General features: G+C 37.0%; 3 protein-coding genes across 6 annotated transcripts in view; 2 read left to right on the forward strand and 1 right to left on the reverse strand.

Annotated features, from left to right (window-relative positions):
• Positions 1-1,400: 1,400 nt before the first annotated feature.
• Positions 1,401-10,373, forward strand: LOC139809070 (voltage-gated potassium channel subunit beta-2-like). The gene is made up of 6 exons (XM_071771692.1): positions 1,401-1,645; positions 3,312-3,439; positions 5,088-5,294; positions 5,634-5,731; positions 6,017-6,076; positions 7,426-10,373. The coding sequence occupies exons 1-6, from the start codon at positions 1,401-1,403 to the stop codon at positions 7,441-7,443; spliced, it is 756 nt and encodes a 251-aa protein (XP_071627793.1). The 3' UTR covers positions 7,444-10,373.
• Positions 9,006-13,099, reverse strand: LOC139808125 (uncharacterized). 2 transcript variants are annotated; one of them, XM_071769789.1, is made up of 9 exons: positions 13,069-13,099; positions 11,954-12,923; positions 11,463-11,567; positions 11,307-11,372; positions 11,110-11,225; positions 10,700-10,954; positions 10,403-10,610; positions 10,100-10,320; positions 9,006-10,025 (listed from the first exon to the last, which is right to left on the reverse strand). In XM_071769789.1, exons 2-9 carry the CDS (start codon positions 11,999-12,001, stop codon positions 9,023-9,025), a joined length of 2,022 nt encoding a protein of 673 aa, XP_071625890.1. In that variant the 5' UTR covers positions 12,002-12,923; positions 13,069-13,099; the 3' UTR covers positions 9,006-9,022. The 2 variants fall into 2 exon arrangements, with proteins under 2 accessions (XP_071625890.1, XP_071625889.1); XM_071769788.1 differs by having other exon boundaries at positions 11,307-11,567; positions 11,954-12,442; positions 13,055-13,072.
• Ssp3 (short spindle 3) overlaps positions 12,897-19,027 on the forward strand; it is a 41,294-nt gene continuing 35,163 nt past the window's right edge. Inside the window, exons 1-10 of one of the 3 annotated variants that reach the window (XM_071769787.1) lie at positions 12,897-13,064; positions 14,044-14,268; positions 14,401-15,731; positions 15,806-16,542; positions 16,619-17,099; positions 17,240-17,422; positions 17,503-17,754; positions 17,835-18,281; positions 18,362-18,471; positions 18,533-18,656. In XM_071769787.1, coding sequence (XP_071625888.1) covers positions 14,058-14,268; positions 14,401-15,731; positions 15,806-16,542; positions 16,619-17,099; positions 17,240-17,422; positions 17,503-17,754; positions 17,835-18,281; positions 18,362-18,471; positions 18,533-18,656 — 3,876 coding nt within the window. In that variant the 5' untranslated portion in view covers positions 12,897-13,064; positions 14,044-14,057. The other 2 variants (XM_071769785.1, XM_071769786.1) reach the window with 2 other exon arrangements.

Consider the following 19,027-nt stretch of genomic DNA (forward strand, 5'->3'; position numbering starts at 1 on the left):
GATAATCCTTTAAAAGGATTCGTCTATGCTCACATTAGTAGAAACAAAAACGTGAATAAAATCTCACACTCTTTTTTGCACATTTCAAATGTATATACATTAATTTTTTAAAGCAAAAAAAAGCTTATTTTCACGATGTTACTTTGTTGTTCTAGTTTCATAAATTATTCCACGACTGTTCTCACTTGTTGTTACTCGGTAAAATTACATATTAGCGGCGACCTCATTGATTTCAATGACCTTAGTATATATTGTCTACCAACTTGCAAAAGAGTTTACCATCGTTCGTTACTTATTAAAAAATTATTAACAAATGAAATGAACCATACAAACATATGTTGAATGTTATAATTTATGCTTTATAAATGCTAATATAAATTCTATGTTATTTGACTATATTATACATATTTAAGTAAATGCTTGGACCGTTCCTCCTCCCACATCGAAAAAATTCCAACTTAATCCAAATCTATTTCTGATTTAAAATTAAAATTAGATTTGGATTAGATTAGCATTTTTTCAGAATAGAGGTGCAGAAGGACGGAAAACGTGAACGAATGCTATTTTCAATATTGCGAAGATACGGATACATATTTTAAAAATAAATAATCGTATTTAATTTATTTCAATTGTCTCTTTTATTTTCTAATATAAAGTCGAAAGTTTAAAAGCAGAGAAATGTATATTGCCTCACGTTTGAAATATCGAAAAGAGTGATTACATTGATATTAATAACTGTTTAATAGATAACGAGCGACGGCTAAAATTTCTTGAGTATTGTTTAGAGCTAGGGTCTTTGATAATATGTCATAATCATTCAAATCGATAAAATTCCGCTTAATATATCATTTTATCCGTTTCTCATATAGTTGTTTCTCAGCCGTTGTCTTTCAATGTAAAGCAAAAGTTTCTTTTGCGACATTCTTGCACCAGCAGGGCAGGCCGGATATCCTTGAAACGTAAATCTAAAACAATTTGCTAGTAGGGTACGTGGCGTAGAATTAAACTTAACAGACTTTAAAGACTCAAGAAATGAGTTTAGACGGCTAAGCTGGCAACACGAAACTCCGTAGTTTAAGCTTAATTCATAATTGACAACGGTAATTTGACGACTTATCGCTATAATCATTATATATACTACCATTATCATTATTCCTATCCTTCGATGTAATAAAAAAGCGCAGTAATAACACTGTCATTTCTTGCGGGCCTACGAGTCTATTTTCCGTGCTGGCCTTGTGCTAGTGTCTTATCTTCCGGTGGAATAACGTTTTATTTTGAGATAGACGAGTTCGAATGTGCCGATAACTGTTAAAGCTCGGGCAACCCTGACGGTTGCGACCGTCGCGATTTCGGTCACGCGGTCCCCCGGAAGACAAAGTCCGCGCGGCAGGTCGCCGATGTCGCTTGATTTGCTTTTATGGGACGCAGGAACGTGGACCACCTTCGGCGTGGGCGGCTGCGGCAGCGAGGAGACCGCGGAGGCCGTCGTGGCCCTCGCCTACGATAGCGGGATTAATGTGTTCGACCTGAGCGAGGCGCACAGCGGTCACCGCGCCGAGATCCAGTTCGGCCGTATCCTGCTGAGGCGCGCCTGGAACCGTTCCAGCTACGTCGTCATGACGAAAATTTACTGGAACACCAAGTGAGTAGAGCGCGCCCGTCCGTAGGTGTTTGTCGCGCGTGTCTCGGTGTCATTGATGGCGTTCGTCGCCCGTCATCGTCGTCGTCGTCGTCATTGATGGTGGTGTTTAGCGAGCATTGATGATATATATAGGAGCTGGTAGTGGCTCTCGACGTGCTCTCGGTGGCTCTCGATGTTGTAACGCTACTGCACGCGAAAGCGCGGTCTTTTTTCCTTTCTTTTTCTTTCTTCTATACTTTCTTCTCCTTTCTTTCTTTTATTTTTTTATCTTATCTTATCTTTCTTTCTTTCTTTCTTTAGACGTGTGTGCTTCTCGATCGATGGCTTCAGTGTAATCGAACTTACTCGCCCATCGGCCTGCGTGCGAACTTTATCCTTCGCGTGCCCTCGCCGGCCGGAGATGATTAGTCGAATCGACATCGATTCGGTGAATGGTCGATGTCGAATGCCGGTTGACATTTTTGTCAACTTTGACTTTAACGCAAGTGTTTTTACGTTAATTGAGCGATTACGATTATTTCTATAGATTTTTATTGTTTTTCGGTCAATTTTACACATCGAATATACAATATGTACCTACATATATATACCGTGCTTTTGATGTAGAATTGGCCGAAAAAGAAAATAGAGATCTTATAGAAATATTCGCAATTGTTCAATTGACGCAAGAACAATTATGATGAGGTCGAAGATGACAAAAATATATCAACCGTCAGCGTTCGACGTCGATTTATCGATGGACCCATTTCTGGCTGGGCTTATAATAGCGTATTCTGTGTACACTAAGCATGAGATGCTTAGACACTGTGCGTAATGCTTGTATACCAAACCGTAAAAGTAGAAAAATTGAAAAAACAAAAAAATCGACAAGGTTTTTTTTATAAATCTTAAAATCTTCGAAATGTTTTTTTTTCCTATGATTTCACAGTCATTATGAAATAAGGGAGACTATCTTAAAACCAATCCTCGGTTTCGAGCTCGCAGAGCTGAATTCTTTTCGCGTCGCGATAAAGAGAAACCTGCCAGTCATTAATAAACTCGAAGGTTACTGATACCTTATCACGTATCGTACTTGTCAATCATATATATATATATATATATATATATATATATATATATACATATATATATATACATCGCATGCCTGGTATCGATAGATACAGAAAGAAAAGGACAGAAACCTTTCCTCAAGAACACTTTTTACGGGCGGAATTACGAAACGGCGGCGTGTCATCGATAAAATAAATTAGTCGGTGAACGGTTGTACTCCAGGTGCTCCGTAAGATTACGCCGCATTTATTTTTAGGATTGTAGAACCCGATAGGGAGAACATATCGTGCCAGAAGCGAATCTCGATGCGAAACGGCCTCGTTTAATATCAAGTGGACGGCACGAATATGAGGCTTCTCTCGCCTTGACGCGTGGATCGATAACTAGGTTTCCCGTGCATCGGGCCGTCGTTATATTCACCGTTGTTGTTTTCGGTTCGTGTTCGATAACGCGCCGCACCGTGTAACGAGGGAAAGCCGTAATAACGAGGAGACTCTGCCGTAACGCGTGCCGCCGCACACATTCCTCATCTGATGTCTCTTTATGATCCCAACTGCTATTTAATTTTGTTTGCAGCGCCTAATAAGATTGATAATATCTGCCTATTCTTGAATAGGACCGAGGGTCGCGGGCTATCGCGGAAACACATTATCGAGTCCGTGCAAGCTTCGCTCGTCAGGCTGCAACTGTCGTACATCGACATTGTCATGATCCACAAAGTCGATCCAATGTGTCCGATGGAAGGTAACTTATCAATTCCTCATTCTCTTACGAGTAATATTCAGAGATTCGAATATCCTCTCTCTTTTTCTTTTTCTCTCTCTTTCTCTCTTCCTCGTTTCCATTCCATCGTTCAAACACTTTACCGGCACTTTACTGCACAAAAGCGTGCTACGAGTTACTGCAATGTGATATACTGTAATTTCCGACAATAACTTTTACATGAAGATGCCCGTCACGATAACGCCCAATTTTTAGCATGAGTAGATAAAAAGAGACACATTTTTATTGTTTATGCTGTAGGAAGGCGAAGAGAGATGATTATTTAATGAGAAGAGAACTTCTCTCTTATCGGGAAGTTGACATTAAGATTAGAAATAAAATAAAAACATTATCGTGTTATCAGAGTGCTGCTTTTTTATCCTTTATTAGATTTGTAACGCTTTTAATATTTGTTTCAATTACTTCCAGATAACTGACCTTCTCAATAATCTTTATTTAATTTTAATTAAAAAAAATTTATGATCGATTACTATTATAAATGGTTGATGATTTTCATTAGACTTTCTATTAATTTCAATATTAAGAGCTTAAACCATCTCATTTTTCATCAATATTATAATAATTGATTCGAAAGTAGTTTCCCACTTAGAATATTCATTTTGCAGTAAATTTTGCTTTCTTTGGATAAAGGTAAAATTTATTCATCACGGTCGCGTCGTGCAAGTTAAATATAAAACTCTTCAAGCTATAAAAAGAAATCATTAGCTTATATTACGTGCGATGGATTGATATTTTAAGATATATTATTATTATTTCATATTCAAGAGACACGGATCCATCGAGTAGTGTTGTGCAATGCATTTATTTATAGAATGAGAATAGTTACTTTATAATTATAAAATAAAATATAATTATAAAAATATTGACACACTTTTTATCGGTATTGACTCAAATTTCAATGATTTATTTAGTTTCAGACATTTTGCATGACGCAATACAATTTCTTAAAAGACAAACGATCTTCTTAGTCCATGACAAAACTTGAAGAAACTATAATAACGAAGTTACAAAGAATCTCCACTATGGTGACGATTTGATGTTTGGCAGTTGCATTGTGCCGTAATAGTTACCGTATGCTTCTTTCTATATTCGGTACTTTTATAGCGAAAATGGGAAGTCATTGTTGCAAAAGCATATGTATTCTACATGCTATATGTACATATAATATATATACAATATATATGTATGTGTGTGTGTGTGTGTGTGTGTGTGTGTGTGTGTGTGTGTGTGTGTGTGTGTGTGTGTGTGTGTGTATATATATATAATATATACATATATATTTATATATATATTTTTATATTTATTTTCTTGTTGTAAATAAACGTCTTGTGTTTACGTATCACGTTAATGTATGCTTTATATTATGCGAAAAATGTATGCAAGAGAACTATCTATATTCTATAGCTATTTTACCTTTATCCTCACACGCTTTGAAACACACTTCCGCTCTCTTGTTTTCTTAATAGATGTTATCTCACCGTAAAATAGAGATTTATCGCATCGATCTCGCATCATTTATCCATGTATACCTGGCAATTTTGTCACGATAAGAAAATCTCGTTTGTGTCCTTTGTATCTCACGTATTCGCGTAATCTTATTACATTTCAGAAATCGTTCGCGCGATGAATTATGTTATAAGTAAAGGTTGGGTGATGTACTGGGGTACATCGCGATGGTCACCCGTGGAGATTATGGAAGCCTATACGAATTGTCGGCAATTTAATTGCGTGACGCCGATCGTCGAACAAGCTGAGTATCATCTGTTTTATAGAGAGAAACCCGAACTCTATATGCCAGAATTGTATAGCAAAATTGGTAATTAATCCACTATCTTTATTTTTAACACATTGATTGCCAAGTTAACTTATATTTGGTGATTTATAGACAACTATTAGGTTTTTTGGCGAGGAAAACAAAAATTGCATTCTGAGTTTTGATAAAGAAAAATATATACACACACACAATAATTAAGTATATAGCATATTAAAATAACGTGCTGATATGAAAATATCAGGCATCGGAGATAAAGTTACCTATAATTGTACAATTATGGCAATCAATGTGTTAATAGCATATGATATCGTGAAATATATATCGTAGAAATTTTGAACGCAATATTTTAATCGACAAATTCTATTGATAATTTTTTTACAGGAGTTGGTTTAATGGCATGGTCTACTGTCACCATAGGGATGGTTTCTTCGAAGCCGGAAGATTGCGGAGTATCGTTCCTCTCGAGATCGTCTTATAAAGTAAGTATTTAAAATATGTATAATTATTTATAATATTTATTTGATGAACGAAATTTATCTTATTTTTTATCGAAGAAGCATTTACATGAATCATTGTAATGTTATTATTTTATACTATTATATTCCGAGAGAAATAAAATTATATTATTTTAATAAATTAAAAAAGTATATATAAATAAGATTGTCACAAAAATATAGCAAGCCATTTAAAAAAAAAACCCGAAACGAAAAGTATCTATAAATCGAAAATGATATTGAAACAAAGAATAATCTTTATGATTTCAGAACAAATACTCCTCATTCATCATTTGGACAGAGGATGAAACTCAATCTTTGTATAAAGAGGTATGCGAGTAATATATTTATAGAAACAACACGTTTACGCATAAAAAAATAATCGCAAACATAATCATTAAAGATAAACATATTTTGTCTATACACAGAAAGAACGATTTTGTCCAAGTATCTAACAATTTAACTAGATACAGATGTGAAAATAAATTTGGTGGACCATCAAAATAATTATGTAAAACGTTCAAGCATGATGATAATGTTGTAAAAAGCTTTTTCTCTCACGCAACCAGCTTGAGCATCTGGCCCAATTATTTTGAGAAAGATGGTCCAACAAAATTAGTTTTAGAACTGTATCTAGCTAAACTTTTAGATACCTCAACAAAACTATATATTTATTTTTCTATAGTTATTCTTTCCGGAATTTTCGAAGACGTTGCAAATTCTTTTTCCGCGCTCAGCGACGCGATCGTGAAACTCACTGCCTTACCAAGTAGCATAGTATATATCATCCATAGTATATATATCATACCCCCTTTGTGATGGGCCACCTTGACGTGGTGAGGGGGCTCCCCGCACGGATCCGGCGGGTCATGTCCAGCGGCTTCTATATTGGTAAGGGCCAGCGCACGAACATTGCCGTAGCGTCTTACGCCTTACATAAGAATCTTGATTTACGCGACACGCAAGCCAATCTTACGGCAACGCACGAAGAAAAGCGCAACATAACGTACGTAACATAAGACTAATTACGTTACGTTCTTCTTTGTGCGTTGCCGTAAGATTGGCTTGCGTGTCGCGTAACGCAAGATTCTCACGTAAGGCGTAAGACGCTACGGCAATGTTCGTACCCTGGCCCTTAGAAGTCGCCGTGGTGACACGTTGGTGCATGAGGTGCGGTGTCTAAGAGCCCGCACTTCCTTCCTCCGGTCTACGGACCGGACGGAGGGAAGAATGGGAGCCCGGCGACTCCCTCAGGGACTGGCATTCGGGCCAGTCCCAATCGCCGGTAGGAGTTGGCGGCTCCGACTTCAATCGCCCGGTCGGCCGAGACCGTTAGGTGGAGGCTTGCTCTTGCCGCCGTACCTTCATTACACGCCGGTGCTCCGGCAGAAGGGGGTGGGAATATCCATATATTATTATCATGCGTATGATTCACTATGTACCGAATTTGATTAGGTGTAAAGTGAGTAGTGCTACATCATCAGTCGCAAATATGTTAAAACGTTTACTCGGTAATCCAGTTTATCCGTTTCTTATTATTGCCGCGTATTTCTCATTCAGGTCGTTAATTCCGGACGTGACAATACATATACATACATAATATTAAAATTACCTGTTCTTGAAGAAATTAAAGCTGATGAGTATGACGATTATGACAAATTGGATGATAATCATTGCAGTTAATAACGAGATTATAGCGTCCATGATGTTGCTGCTTGATCGATCAACAATGACAACTCGAATGACAAAAGTCGAGGAACCGATAAGAGGACAAGGATTTCAAATAATTGTCATGTTTGTATACAAAGCATAAACTATACGTGTGAAAGTATTATACGTGTTTTAATATTTCTCTTTCATAGGGATTTCTTTTACCTCACTTTACATCATATTTATCTTTAATAATCCATCTCTTTATTCTGTATTACAGATCCAAAATTCTGACTACGCTAGCAGCCACTTTCAATCCTTATATTAAAGAAGCTGTATTGCGTTATATTACCGATGACATGCGAAATCGATTAGATTTAGCGTTAGGTTGGCTATATGAAGAGTATGCGTTGCTACAGGGATTTCAAAGGCGAACTACGTTATGTACAAAACCACAAGAAGCTCCACATTAGGCATATAATTTCTTATTGTGCACTTTAGTGTCAGATCGAACTCGCATTAACGTTATCTGAAATCTCAATAAATCGAGCATGGAACGCGCTACGATTGGGCTCAATTGGGCTGGCTAAAATCAACAATCACAATTTAACTGTGATCGAGCCCGACCCTATAGCCGATTTGATCACGTCTAATCAGCGTCTAACGCCTTTCGAGTTTCTCGCCCGGTTGGTACGGCCCTCTGAGGAAGCTTCGGCAAAGCGCGTCTAATTGTCCTACAATTATCATGTGAATTCATAACCGCGACTTCGCGCGGGAGACTTCCCCTGTGATACCGATCTCTGGTTTTTTGCGACTTTTCGGCGCGACAGTGATAAGAACGAGAAGCGTTGCTGATAGTCGCCGAGATAAGATGTTCGAAGAACATTGCTTCCCTCGATTTATCTATTTTCGAGTACGGTCTCTGAGAATTCATCAGTGAAATCCGCGAGTCCTGTAGGTGCAGCCCTCTGATGTAACGTTTACGAGCCGCACGACGCGATCTTGCATGTCAACCGATGTTGAAACTGGAGTAAACTGGACTGAAATATATCATCTCGCAGTCTCGCTATTATACATACATGACCAAAACTGGATAATAAAAGTAAAATTTTAGTTTTAAATAAAAATCGAATATAAGAATTGGTCGTAAATGTTCGTATGTCTACGAACCATGATTTAATTTTTATCATTTACAGTAGATGCAATTTTTAAGAATTGTGATTTTCTGTGAAATCATCAAACATGAAAAAACGATATTTTAGAAAGCAACTTTCAAAAATGTTGCAAATTTTACAAAAAAAATTAAATTAACAAACAATTAAATTTGAAATTTACTTCCTTCATTCCAACAAAAGTTATTTTAGCGTATTTCGGTGTAAAATCTTGGTTTTTTCGCTAATTATTCGCATCTATTTCAAAATAGTTTTGTTTTTCATAAAATAAATACTCTCTAAATAAATATATAGATTTTCATAATAATATTAAAATATTTTATTAAATATATTAAAATAATATTAAAATATTTTTCATAATAATTTTAAAAAATGCCCAATATTTCATTAAATATTTAAAACAAAGTGAAAAGAGAGATGTGGAAAATTGATCAGTCTCAAATATAAAATCTTATTATTGAGAGTTTTTATTATTTTCCTTACAATCACTTGCATTGTCTACGATCTCGTCCTCAGAATTTTCACCACTTCCTATAAACGTTTCCTCGTGGAGAAAAGGTGCTGGTAGCCTGGTGATAAATCGCGTGGCTTGAGTCTCGAGAAGAATCTGTGGCAAGGATGCAACAGATTCTTCATCCCCGTTCTCGCAGACTTCGGTGGATGGTGTATCAAAAATGTTCTTCCGTTTCAAAGCTATTATAAGATCATTTTCTTCGTCTGACTCGTTGGATTCTTTTCGGATAGACGGATCATCCTGTTTAATCTTATAAATATGAGAAATTACTTTACGATCTGAATTAGTGTCGCTTGATGGCGTTGACCACATGCGGTAAGAAGGCATTGGCGGTGGAGGAGGAGCTACAACCTGGCGGTCCTTGTCCTCGGTACTCGACGCAGGATCGCTTAATACGTTTTTATATATACGTTGCAGCGCCTTGGCTTCTCGTTCGGACATAGACTTATGTTTATCAATTAAAGCTTCTTTCAATTCGATCATAAAATTTTTCGCTAGAAGCTTATCCAGCTTTCGTTGCTCTAACAAACATTCATCCGTATCTTCGTCCAACGGTTTTAAATACTCCTCTTTGATATACTCTTCGAATACCTCGTCAAGGATCTGCGGATCCGAATCGATTATTACTGGCAAGTCGGAATTCTGATTTATCGTAGTATCATCGGTTACAGGCTGACTGCCCTTCAGATCACTGAATCTCGATCTTGCCATCAATAGAACAACAAATTCTGCCAGACTCTTAGCCGTGCCGATCTCCTTGAATGCTTTATCCAACTTTTGCATCAGCATATCGGCTGTTTCGTTATCGATACTAATGTCCTGATTAATACAGTCCTCGATATTTTTAAATGTCGAGAAAACTTGATTGTAGGCCAATTGCAGTTTGTATGACGCTAAATCTAGCTGGACAGTTGGATCGTGCCATTTAGCTTTGTCCTGTGTCCTAACAAGAAATCTCTTGGTAATATATTACCTATTGTAACGAACGTAAACATAAACATATGTCTTTCAACTTACTTATATCGAACTGGTTCCGTTTTGCAAGTACGATACGCGTTAATAACTTCCGACAATTTAACTTTATATACCGCCAGTTCTTTAACCAAGATATTAATTATATGAGCTAATTTTGTTTCAGGAATCTTCTGGCAAGAATATATCCAAGTATTACTATCATATGCGACAGCTAATAAATACAACATTTCTGATTGTACCAGAAGATATGTGTGATACGATCTCTGTAAAAAGTAATAAATATGAAAATATAAGTACTGTAAAAGTTATAGTAAAATGTATTTTGAAATTGTGCTATTCATCCACCTTTAATGCTTGATAATCAATTTCGCCAGATGTCTCAAACGAGTTACGTTCAAACTTTGTAAACAGCTCTTCGCTAAGCACATCCGGTGGCAGCAATTTCGCAATTGACAGCGAACATTCGTAATATACACGGGAAATATTTTCCATAAATTTTATTAAAGTATCTCTCAGAGATTCCAGACATTGCAACTTTTCACCTAAGAAACGACTAGTACAAACAAACAGAAATAAAATAACAATATCTACACCTAGATCTTATTAACATTTCTTAAATTTATATGGATTTTGTACACTTACGAAAATTGTTGAAGACACGTTTCAAAGCCCAATTTCATTTTATAATCACGTCGTAAGATCTTAAGGCTGTCTTTACACATGAGAAAAAGTTCATTTTGTAACGATACAACATTTTTTAGATTTCTATTTGCACGAAAACGCAAGTATTTTATATAACCGACGCAACAAATTGCGGACGGTGCAAATAACGTTGGCGAAACATACATCGAAGAGACTAATACAGCCCCAGTCACAATTAGTTCTTGCGGCGTTATTCTGCAAACAGAATGAATAAGTTTATCATTAAATCAATTTCAATCAGTTGTAAATTTTATAAAAAGCAAGAAACATGTAAACATCCACACAGAGATGCTTTATAAACTACTTTTTACAATAGACTCTATAATAATTAAGAAAAATTGTATAATTACTTTTTAGTACTATTATCGCACTTGGCTACAAAGCCGTTAATCATAGAAAAATGGTCATTTAACAAAGTCTCTGCACTCAAAATAGTGTTCAATTGCTCATTGGAAACACTCTTCTCCTGCAAAGAGTAAATTACAGGAAACAATTGTACTCGTTACAGATTGTGCGACTATATAATTCCTCTCAGAGCAACAAGTACCTGCGTTATCCAAGAATAAAGAGAAAATAATTTTCTGTAAATCTTCTTCAAGGTGTTTCTAATATCCTGGAAAAAAAAATTAGAAAGGTTACACGCAATATATGTAAAATTTATCAATCTTTTCTGCATGTAACAGATAATATAAAAGCTCATTACGATATTTAAATAATGCTCCTGTTTAAAATGCGTTCTCTTGGGCACAGGCACACTTTCAAAGTCTGTGTAACCTAATTGTGAAAGATGCTCGTGAAGAGCGCTACCCTGTAACACAAAGACATTAAATTTCTCTAAACGTTATTCTTCATTAAACTGAATCTCAATTATAATTATACTTCATTATTTTAAACCTGTCATTCTAAACTCATGTTCATTACTCTTCATTATTCATAGCGAACAATTATCCTTGCGGCTTGCTTGTCAATAATGTAACTCTAACGTGAAAATTTTACGCTTAAATTGATGTTAAATTGAAGGAACTACATTGTCAACAAGGAAATTCTCTCCCGATGTTTTTAGTCTTTGTGCAAAGTGGCGAAAGATATGCGTCCACGAATGTAAATATAACCTTATCCTTTTGCTCGGGATGGCAAATGTGGCCTCCTTAAGTTACACAATTTGAGTTTGAGTTTAAGGAATTGGGTTCGTACTTGTATCACAACATCTTCATCTTCCTCGTCGACGCCAGGTACCTCCATCGTTATTATTTAATTCACTGTGACAAGTGTGACACTATAAATCCAATGTCTTCTTGCTCAAATTATGGCACCTGCCTCTTTTCAGAGGTCAATACGGCCAATAAATCCAATGTGAATACACACATATTGTATTTATTAATTGTAAAATCCCTTAATTGGATAGAAAGAGTCCCGGAAATCCTATAGCATATAATTTCTTCACGATTTCTTCATCCTGGACTGTCAAAAAACATCTCCATTTGTGTAATTACATCGGACACTGCAGAATAGGTGTTTGGTTTTTTTAGGTAGAACCCCTTCACTGACGCCTCTACGTAAAAACAAGTGGAGATTGAAGTTGTTGTGTCCACGAATATTTTCAATATTTTCACGCTGTATGCTGTATCAACAATTTCCAGTTCTGTCCCAAAGTAATTTGTCCCCGATCCTGGAAACGATTTCCTATAAGAAAGCAAAAATTAAAGATATATTAAAAATATATTATGCTCGTGTTATGAATATTAATTTGAGCTGTACGTTCTCGAAATGTTTTGTAAAATAATTCGATCTTTACAGGCATTTACATCTAAGAAAATGATTTACATTCAAACTAAATCAAATAGATATAAAGATTTTTTAATTCAAAAAATTTGGCTACGAAAGGGACAGACATTGTAAGGTTAAATTTGTTGCTCATTGTTCTATGTTTCACTTTCTACATTTAAAATAAAATAAATACAAATAAGTATACAATTAGATATTAGGGGCAAGAAAAAGGAAAAATTACAAGTACACAAAACTTGAGAAAACAAAGAACAGTGATACTGCACTTTCTTCTCCCTCCGCCCTGCTCCTACTGTTTTCAGTGCAGCCCTCGTCGATGGCAGTGCAATGGAGTTCTGTTCTATTTTAGCCGAACTTCTTGCGCAGTTCATCTCTCCTCCTTTTCTCTCCAACGTGAGAAGAAAAAGGAGGAACGATGAACCGTGCAAGAAGTTCAGCTAAAACGAACCAGGCCTGATCATCATGCGCAGTACTCGACCAATGCGCAAAACTCGTGAGGCCCGTGTTTACCCGTTTTGACGTACGTAGATACATGCGATTCCGCGTAAAATATGTTATTATGCGCCGTTTCTCAAATGTCACTCGCGAGACGTAGTCGCGCGAGGTGCGGGCGGCCGTTCGGCGATCTCTCGTAATCGTCGGGATTCGGGATCGAAAAGGTGGGTCGCGGTGACTGGCGCGGATCAGCTTCACGCTTTGCGCTTTGACAGAACGGTGCCCGTCGTCGTCAGGCGGACAAGGACGGTTTGGACGATTTCGCGCGATCCGCGGACGCTGGCCACGTTGGGCTACGGCATCTCGATGTCATCGTGTTAACCGTCGTTTTCTCGGACGCCGACACCACGCTCGGCTCGTCCGAGCCTCGCGAATGCGTTGCGTCACGATGAGGTATAACCTCGAGCCCGAACGTGGTTGACGGTGTCGTAGAGCGCGTGTCGTGACAACGTGACGATCAAATCTGCCTTGGTTTTTTTATCTGGAGGCTTTCCCGCTCGCACACGCATATCCGCCGTTTCTATTTCACATTGTATACCCTGAATACCCTGATAAACAAATTGCTCGCAGTATAACAATTTTGGTGTCATCTGCGTCTTAATTAAATTTATATTTTGTCGGCAGAGCTTGCAGATGTAATTTGACAGCGGATTGCTAACAAAATCTGTTATTTTGTAAATATTTATTAAATGGAATACATCATTTTAAATAGTCACAAATCAGTTCAGTTTCTACAATTGATCATTATATTCTTATAGCAGATTCTGTTATATTTCTGTTGGCATTTTATTAACAAAATTTATAGCAGACACTTAAAATCTGATCTCGATAGATTTGGCTATTTGGAACAATTGTCAGAGTTTTTTAATGTGAGTTGTAACACGTGTCATGGGGCCCACTTTGTTTAATTTTATAATTTTACCGAATTGCGTTCAATAAACAGCTATGTGTCTGTTGATTTTAAAGATCTGTTTTCTCACATATTGTCGTGATTGTTATTCCAGGTATTTACGAAAAAATGGCAGACGTTAGGTTGCTCATTCAAGAGGAAGGTCGCTCGGCCAGGAACTTGGTAGCTTTTAACGTGCCGGTCGGTACGAATAACATAGAGAAAATTACAAAGAAACCGCCCAGTGTGCCAAGGCAGGCACAATCGGGTTTGACAAAGCGAACCATGAAACCAACCACAAGAGTACGGTCCGCTTCTACGGGTCGTGATAAGAAGTCTGGTAAGACAGCTTTCTTTTATAATAATCTCTCTGTTTTCTTAATAAAAGAATGCTTGCGTAATATAATCAAATAATATTTTACAATTTACATTGTTTATTCAACTTTCAATCGAACGTGTAATATCTTTCTAGAATTACAGGCGCGATACTGGGCATTTCTATTTGGAAATTTGCAAAGAGCGGTTGATGGTATCTACCAAACATGCGAGGAGGACGAAAACATCTCTGAGTGCAAGGAAGTTATTTTGGTGCTCGAGAACTACACCCGAGACTTTCATAATTTAATAGAATGGTTCAAAGTTAAGTGGGCCTACGAAAATTCATCGCCACCGTTACGACGAACTCCGTTGGCTTGGGAAGTCAGGAAAACGTCTCCTTGTCGGATATGGAATTCAACCGTAATTCCAAAGTCCACTAGTCCCTTGCGGAGAGCCAGTCCGACGGAGTTGGTCTGCAAAAGTCCGGTCGACCAAATCATATGTGAGAATAAACCGATTGTAACGGACAACAAAATTAATCATGCTAAAGAGGAATTTGTTCATAAATTGTTGAAAGATAATAAAAACAACGTTTGCAAGAGTTGTTCCCCCGACGTTAAAGAGAAACGTAAGAATGGAGTAGACAAGACGGGAAATCAAATACCAAGTAAGGAAAAGTCCACGTCGACGAAAGCGTCTAACAAAGTTCTCGTGAAACAAACTGTGCAATCGAAAACGAATAGCTTTGTGGATCGCAGGACGTTGAACGACGGTGTAACGTACGATTCGAAGAATAAAATGGATGTTAGAAATATTTCTAAGCAAACAAAGGACTGTTTGCATAGCAGTATTGTAAAGCCAGTTGATTCTAATTTATCTTCAGAAAAACGAGAACAAACCTGTAGGAGTGATAAAAATGTTCAGCCGAGTTCGTGCACTAATTGTGAACTTGTGCAGAAGGAATGTAATGGCGTGAACGTTAAAGACGGTAAGACAGAGGGGAAAAGTACGGATAGCAAATTATCATGTAATAATAATAACGGACTGGGAAAGAATGAAATTAATGCCAAAGTTAAAAAGGATAGTAATAAAAAGTGTGAAAGCAACATTAATACTGAAAATATTGAAAAGTTGAGTACAAAGACAGCTAACGTTCAGAGTACTTCAGAAAAGATAAGTCAAGTTAATTGCCAAATAAGTAAACATCCTCACGAAATTGGCGATAAGTCAAATACTAAAGATACTCCAAATGCAACATCGAATAACGTAGATAAGAGCCCCATGGTAATTAGCGCAAACAGGCCTGCCTACGCGACCGTGTCGCAAACAAGAAGATCCAAAGTAGAGTCGTCGGGTTTACCCGAAACTCCAAAGTTTATCAGAAGTAAAACTTGCTTAAGTGATAAAAATTTACCTGCTTCAAGTAAAAGAAGGCCTGGAACGTCTGTTATTGTGAGAGGACGGTTTCAAACTCCTGAAAATAAGGTATTATACATATTTCATTAAACTATCATATTGTGTACTATTATATTGTGTACAAAAAAAATGTATTTTTTCAGTTATCAGAACAAAATGCAAGGAAAGATCAAAATAGAGACATGAATGGATCCGTAGAAGTTTTAACCAAACAAACGGTATCTCCAAAGTTAAAAGACGAAAGTGATGGCTGGCAAACAGTAAGGAACCGCTGTAGAAGAGGGAGCACTCATAATTTGAACATGTCTACACGCTTTCATAAACCAAGCACTGCTCTATCCTTGCCAGCTTTATCAATAGAAAGCCCATCGGAGAAGCTGAAGAAGACTAGTTATACTCCAGATGGAAATAAGCAAAAGAAAAAGTGTATTGTAGGAAAAACCGGCAAAAATATGAATAATGAGGTTGAGAAAGTTAAAGGGGAATTCATAACATCTACGATTAAAAGTAATCTCGAAGACGCACTTAAAAAGAACACGTTAAATTTATGTGATACCAATTCGACATCAGTGATCGCAGCTATCTTTAAGAATGACGCAGAATTACTTGAGAAACGTATACAGCAGTTTATGACCGCTCAGGCAGAAAGAGAAAGAATTATCTTGGAGGAAGAAAGAAAGACGGAAGAAGCGGATTCTCAAAGATCTCAGCAGCTATCGGATGAAGAGGCGTCCTTAAAACGGCAGATTTTGGAATTAGAGTCCACTGAAATTGACGTTGATACCGAAACAGATGAAACGGATGGTGAAATGGTTCTCGAAATGGAAGACGAACCTGCGGTATCGCTCAGTGTAACTGATGATATTAGTTTAGAAGACAGGTACATAAAAGTCTATGCATATTGTTCAGTGTCTCGATAGGATTGTCAAATTTTGTTAACAAAATGAATGTTACAGGTACGAAAATATGTTAGAGGGAATGTCTTGGGCGGAACGAGTCGATACTCTTGCACAATTGCGTGCATTGGTAGCTCGCCATCCCGGGCGTGCTTTAGAATTACATCAGAAACTTTCATCTCCATCGCGAAAAAGATCGCTTCCTGAAACGTTAAGAAAATATCAAGCGAAACAAGCCTGTGCTCAACACAAACGTCAAACGCTGCTTATGGAGAAATCGCAACGATTGCGAGAATTATTAAATAAAGTGGAAGATGTCAAAAGTGCAAAGAGTCAATTAATAGAGGACAAAAGAATCAGGATGGAAATGAAACTTAAAAGGGCGGAAGAAAATAGGACACAACATTTATTAGAAATAGTGAGAAAAGCACATGATGAGGACTCAAAGTTGAAAGAAATAGCTTTCATCAATGAATTAGAGGCACAAAATAAAAGACATGATTTTATGGCGTTGTGTCAAGAACAAGAAGAAAGATTACAGGTATGTATCCTTCCAAAAAATAACATTTTGAATAAAAAAAAATCCAGGATTTTTTAAACCTGTATATTGTAAAATATTAATGTGTAATATATGTTATTATCGGTGTTATGTTTTTAATACAAGCATGACTTGTTATATAGGGTATTCAAGAGGAACGTCAACGTCGACAAGAGGAAAAAGCTGCCAAAGAAGCTGCAGCTGAGGAACGTCGAAGAGCTTTGGAAGCAGAGCGGCAGTTGCGAATACAAAAAATGAAGCAAGCACGACGAGAACGTGAGGAAAGGGTTGGCAAAATGCAGCTCGAGCGAGAAAAAGAACGACAAGTACATGAATTATTATTATACCATCGAGATATCTTTATTTTATAGGTGGAGTTTCTAAGTTACCAAGTTTAACTTTGTAGGAATTAGCGAGAGAAAAAGCACGAGATCGCGAAGAACGTTTGTCGGCACTTCATGCAGCGCAGCTGGCTAATCAGGAAGAGCTGCAAAAGAAAATAGCGCAGAAGCAGCAAGAATCCACTAGGCGGCATGTGGAGAATATTGAGCACATTCGACAACGTGCGGTTGAGTCTTCGATTTTAAGATCGGAGGAAGTGCCACCCACTCTCAAATCGTATCCCGCTCAAAAACAGTGCTCTCTATGTGGCACGATTGTGAGTTTCCCCACACAATTACGCGACGTAATCTTTTTTTTTTTTTAACTTCAGACTTATTGCATTTGCGTATTTTACAGATATCTAACGAGGTGCATCTTCTAAGCCACTTGAAAGGAAAGACGCATCTTGAAGCAGTACGAAGCGCGCATGATAATCGCGAGCCGTCTCGAGATGAGCTTCAGCGTTTTAATATTGCGCAGATACGGGACGTTTCCGTCACCGTAATCAATAATAATAACGCGAACAACAGCAAGGCTGTGAAAGAGAAGCAAAAAGCGCTGAAACGTCGATGCAGGAAAATAAAACAGCGCATGAGTTCACGCGGACAGGAATGGGAAGACAAGTACAAAAGTGAGACTAATCAGAATTTATCCGTCGAATCAGCCAATAAAGCCAAATTCCGCCGTAATTTGAAAGAATTAGATAGATTATATAATAATCATTCCAAATCAGCATGGTCGAACATAGCATTGGCCACCTTGGAGCGCTGCTCGGGAGAAATTGTTCGAGCCTTCTCCAAATCGGTAGGCACTATAGAGAAAGTAACATTTCCTCTCGTGTATTACTTCGTATAATTATATTTCATTCGTTTGTTCCGTTTCAGTGTCCACTTGATCAAGATGCGTTTAGATGTTTGAATGGATTTGACACTCTAACAAACTTGTTGAATTTAGGCTTAAATACACAAAATGCATCTTACATTTTACCGAATAAGTAAGTATAATAAATCTTTTAATTAATATTATGAGATTTTTATTCGTATCTGAAATTTTAGAGCAATTACATCGCTGTGCCGAGTTTACAAGGCCGGGATCAGTGGGAACACCGAGAACACAGAGGCTATTTTATTAAGCAACAAAATTCTCGTTATCCTGGATCTACTTTTACAACGTTTAGAGGTAAGTTTGTGTATAGTTTAACTTCAATAATGATTATTAGCGTATTAACCATTCATATAGTGTACTGCTCTATGTGTACCTATCATGTAGTATTACATAGGGTACTATAAATTATATGAATTTATGTAAAAAATTTGTTTGAGATAATTGTAGTGCTATATTTTTTAATCCAATGATTTATAATGAAGGAGTAGTTTTTTCTAGATATTTTATAATACGATATTCTTGTATTTGAGTATAAATATCGGCCCGTTGCATCATTGCTGGATTCATTGAAAAAATTAATATATTACTCAATTAAATTCTTATTTGTCCCTAATAAATTTTAAGGAAATATTTTTAAATACTGTTTAAAAATTGAAGTCAGTAAT

Source organism: Temnothorax longispinosus, chromosome 2 (genome assembly GCF_030848805.1).
Source record: "Temnothorax longispinosus isolate EJ_2023e chromosome 2, Tlon_JGU_v1, whole genome shotgun sequence".
Classification (NCBI taxonomy): Eukaryota; Metazoa; Arthropoda; class Insecta; order Hymenoptera; family Formicidae; genus Temnothorax; species Temnothorax longispinosus.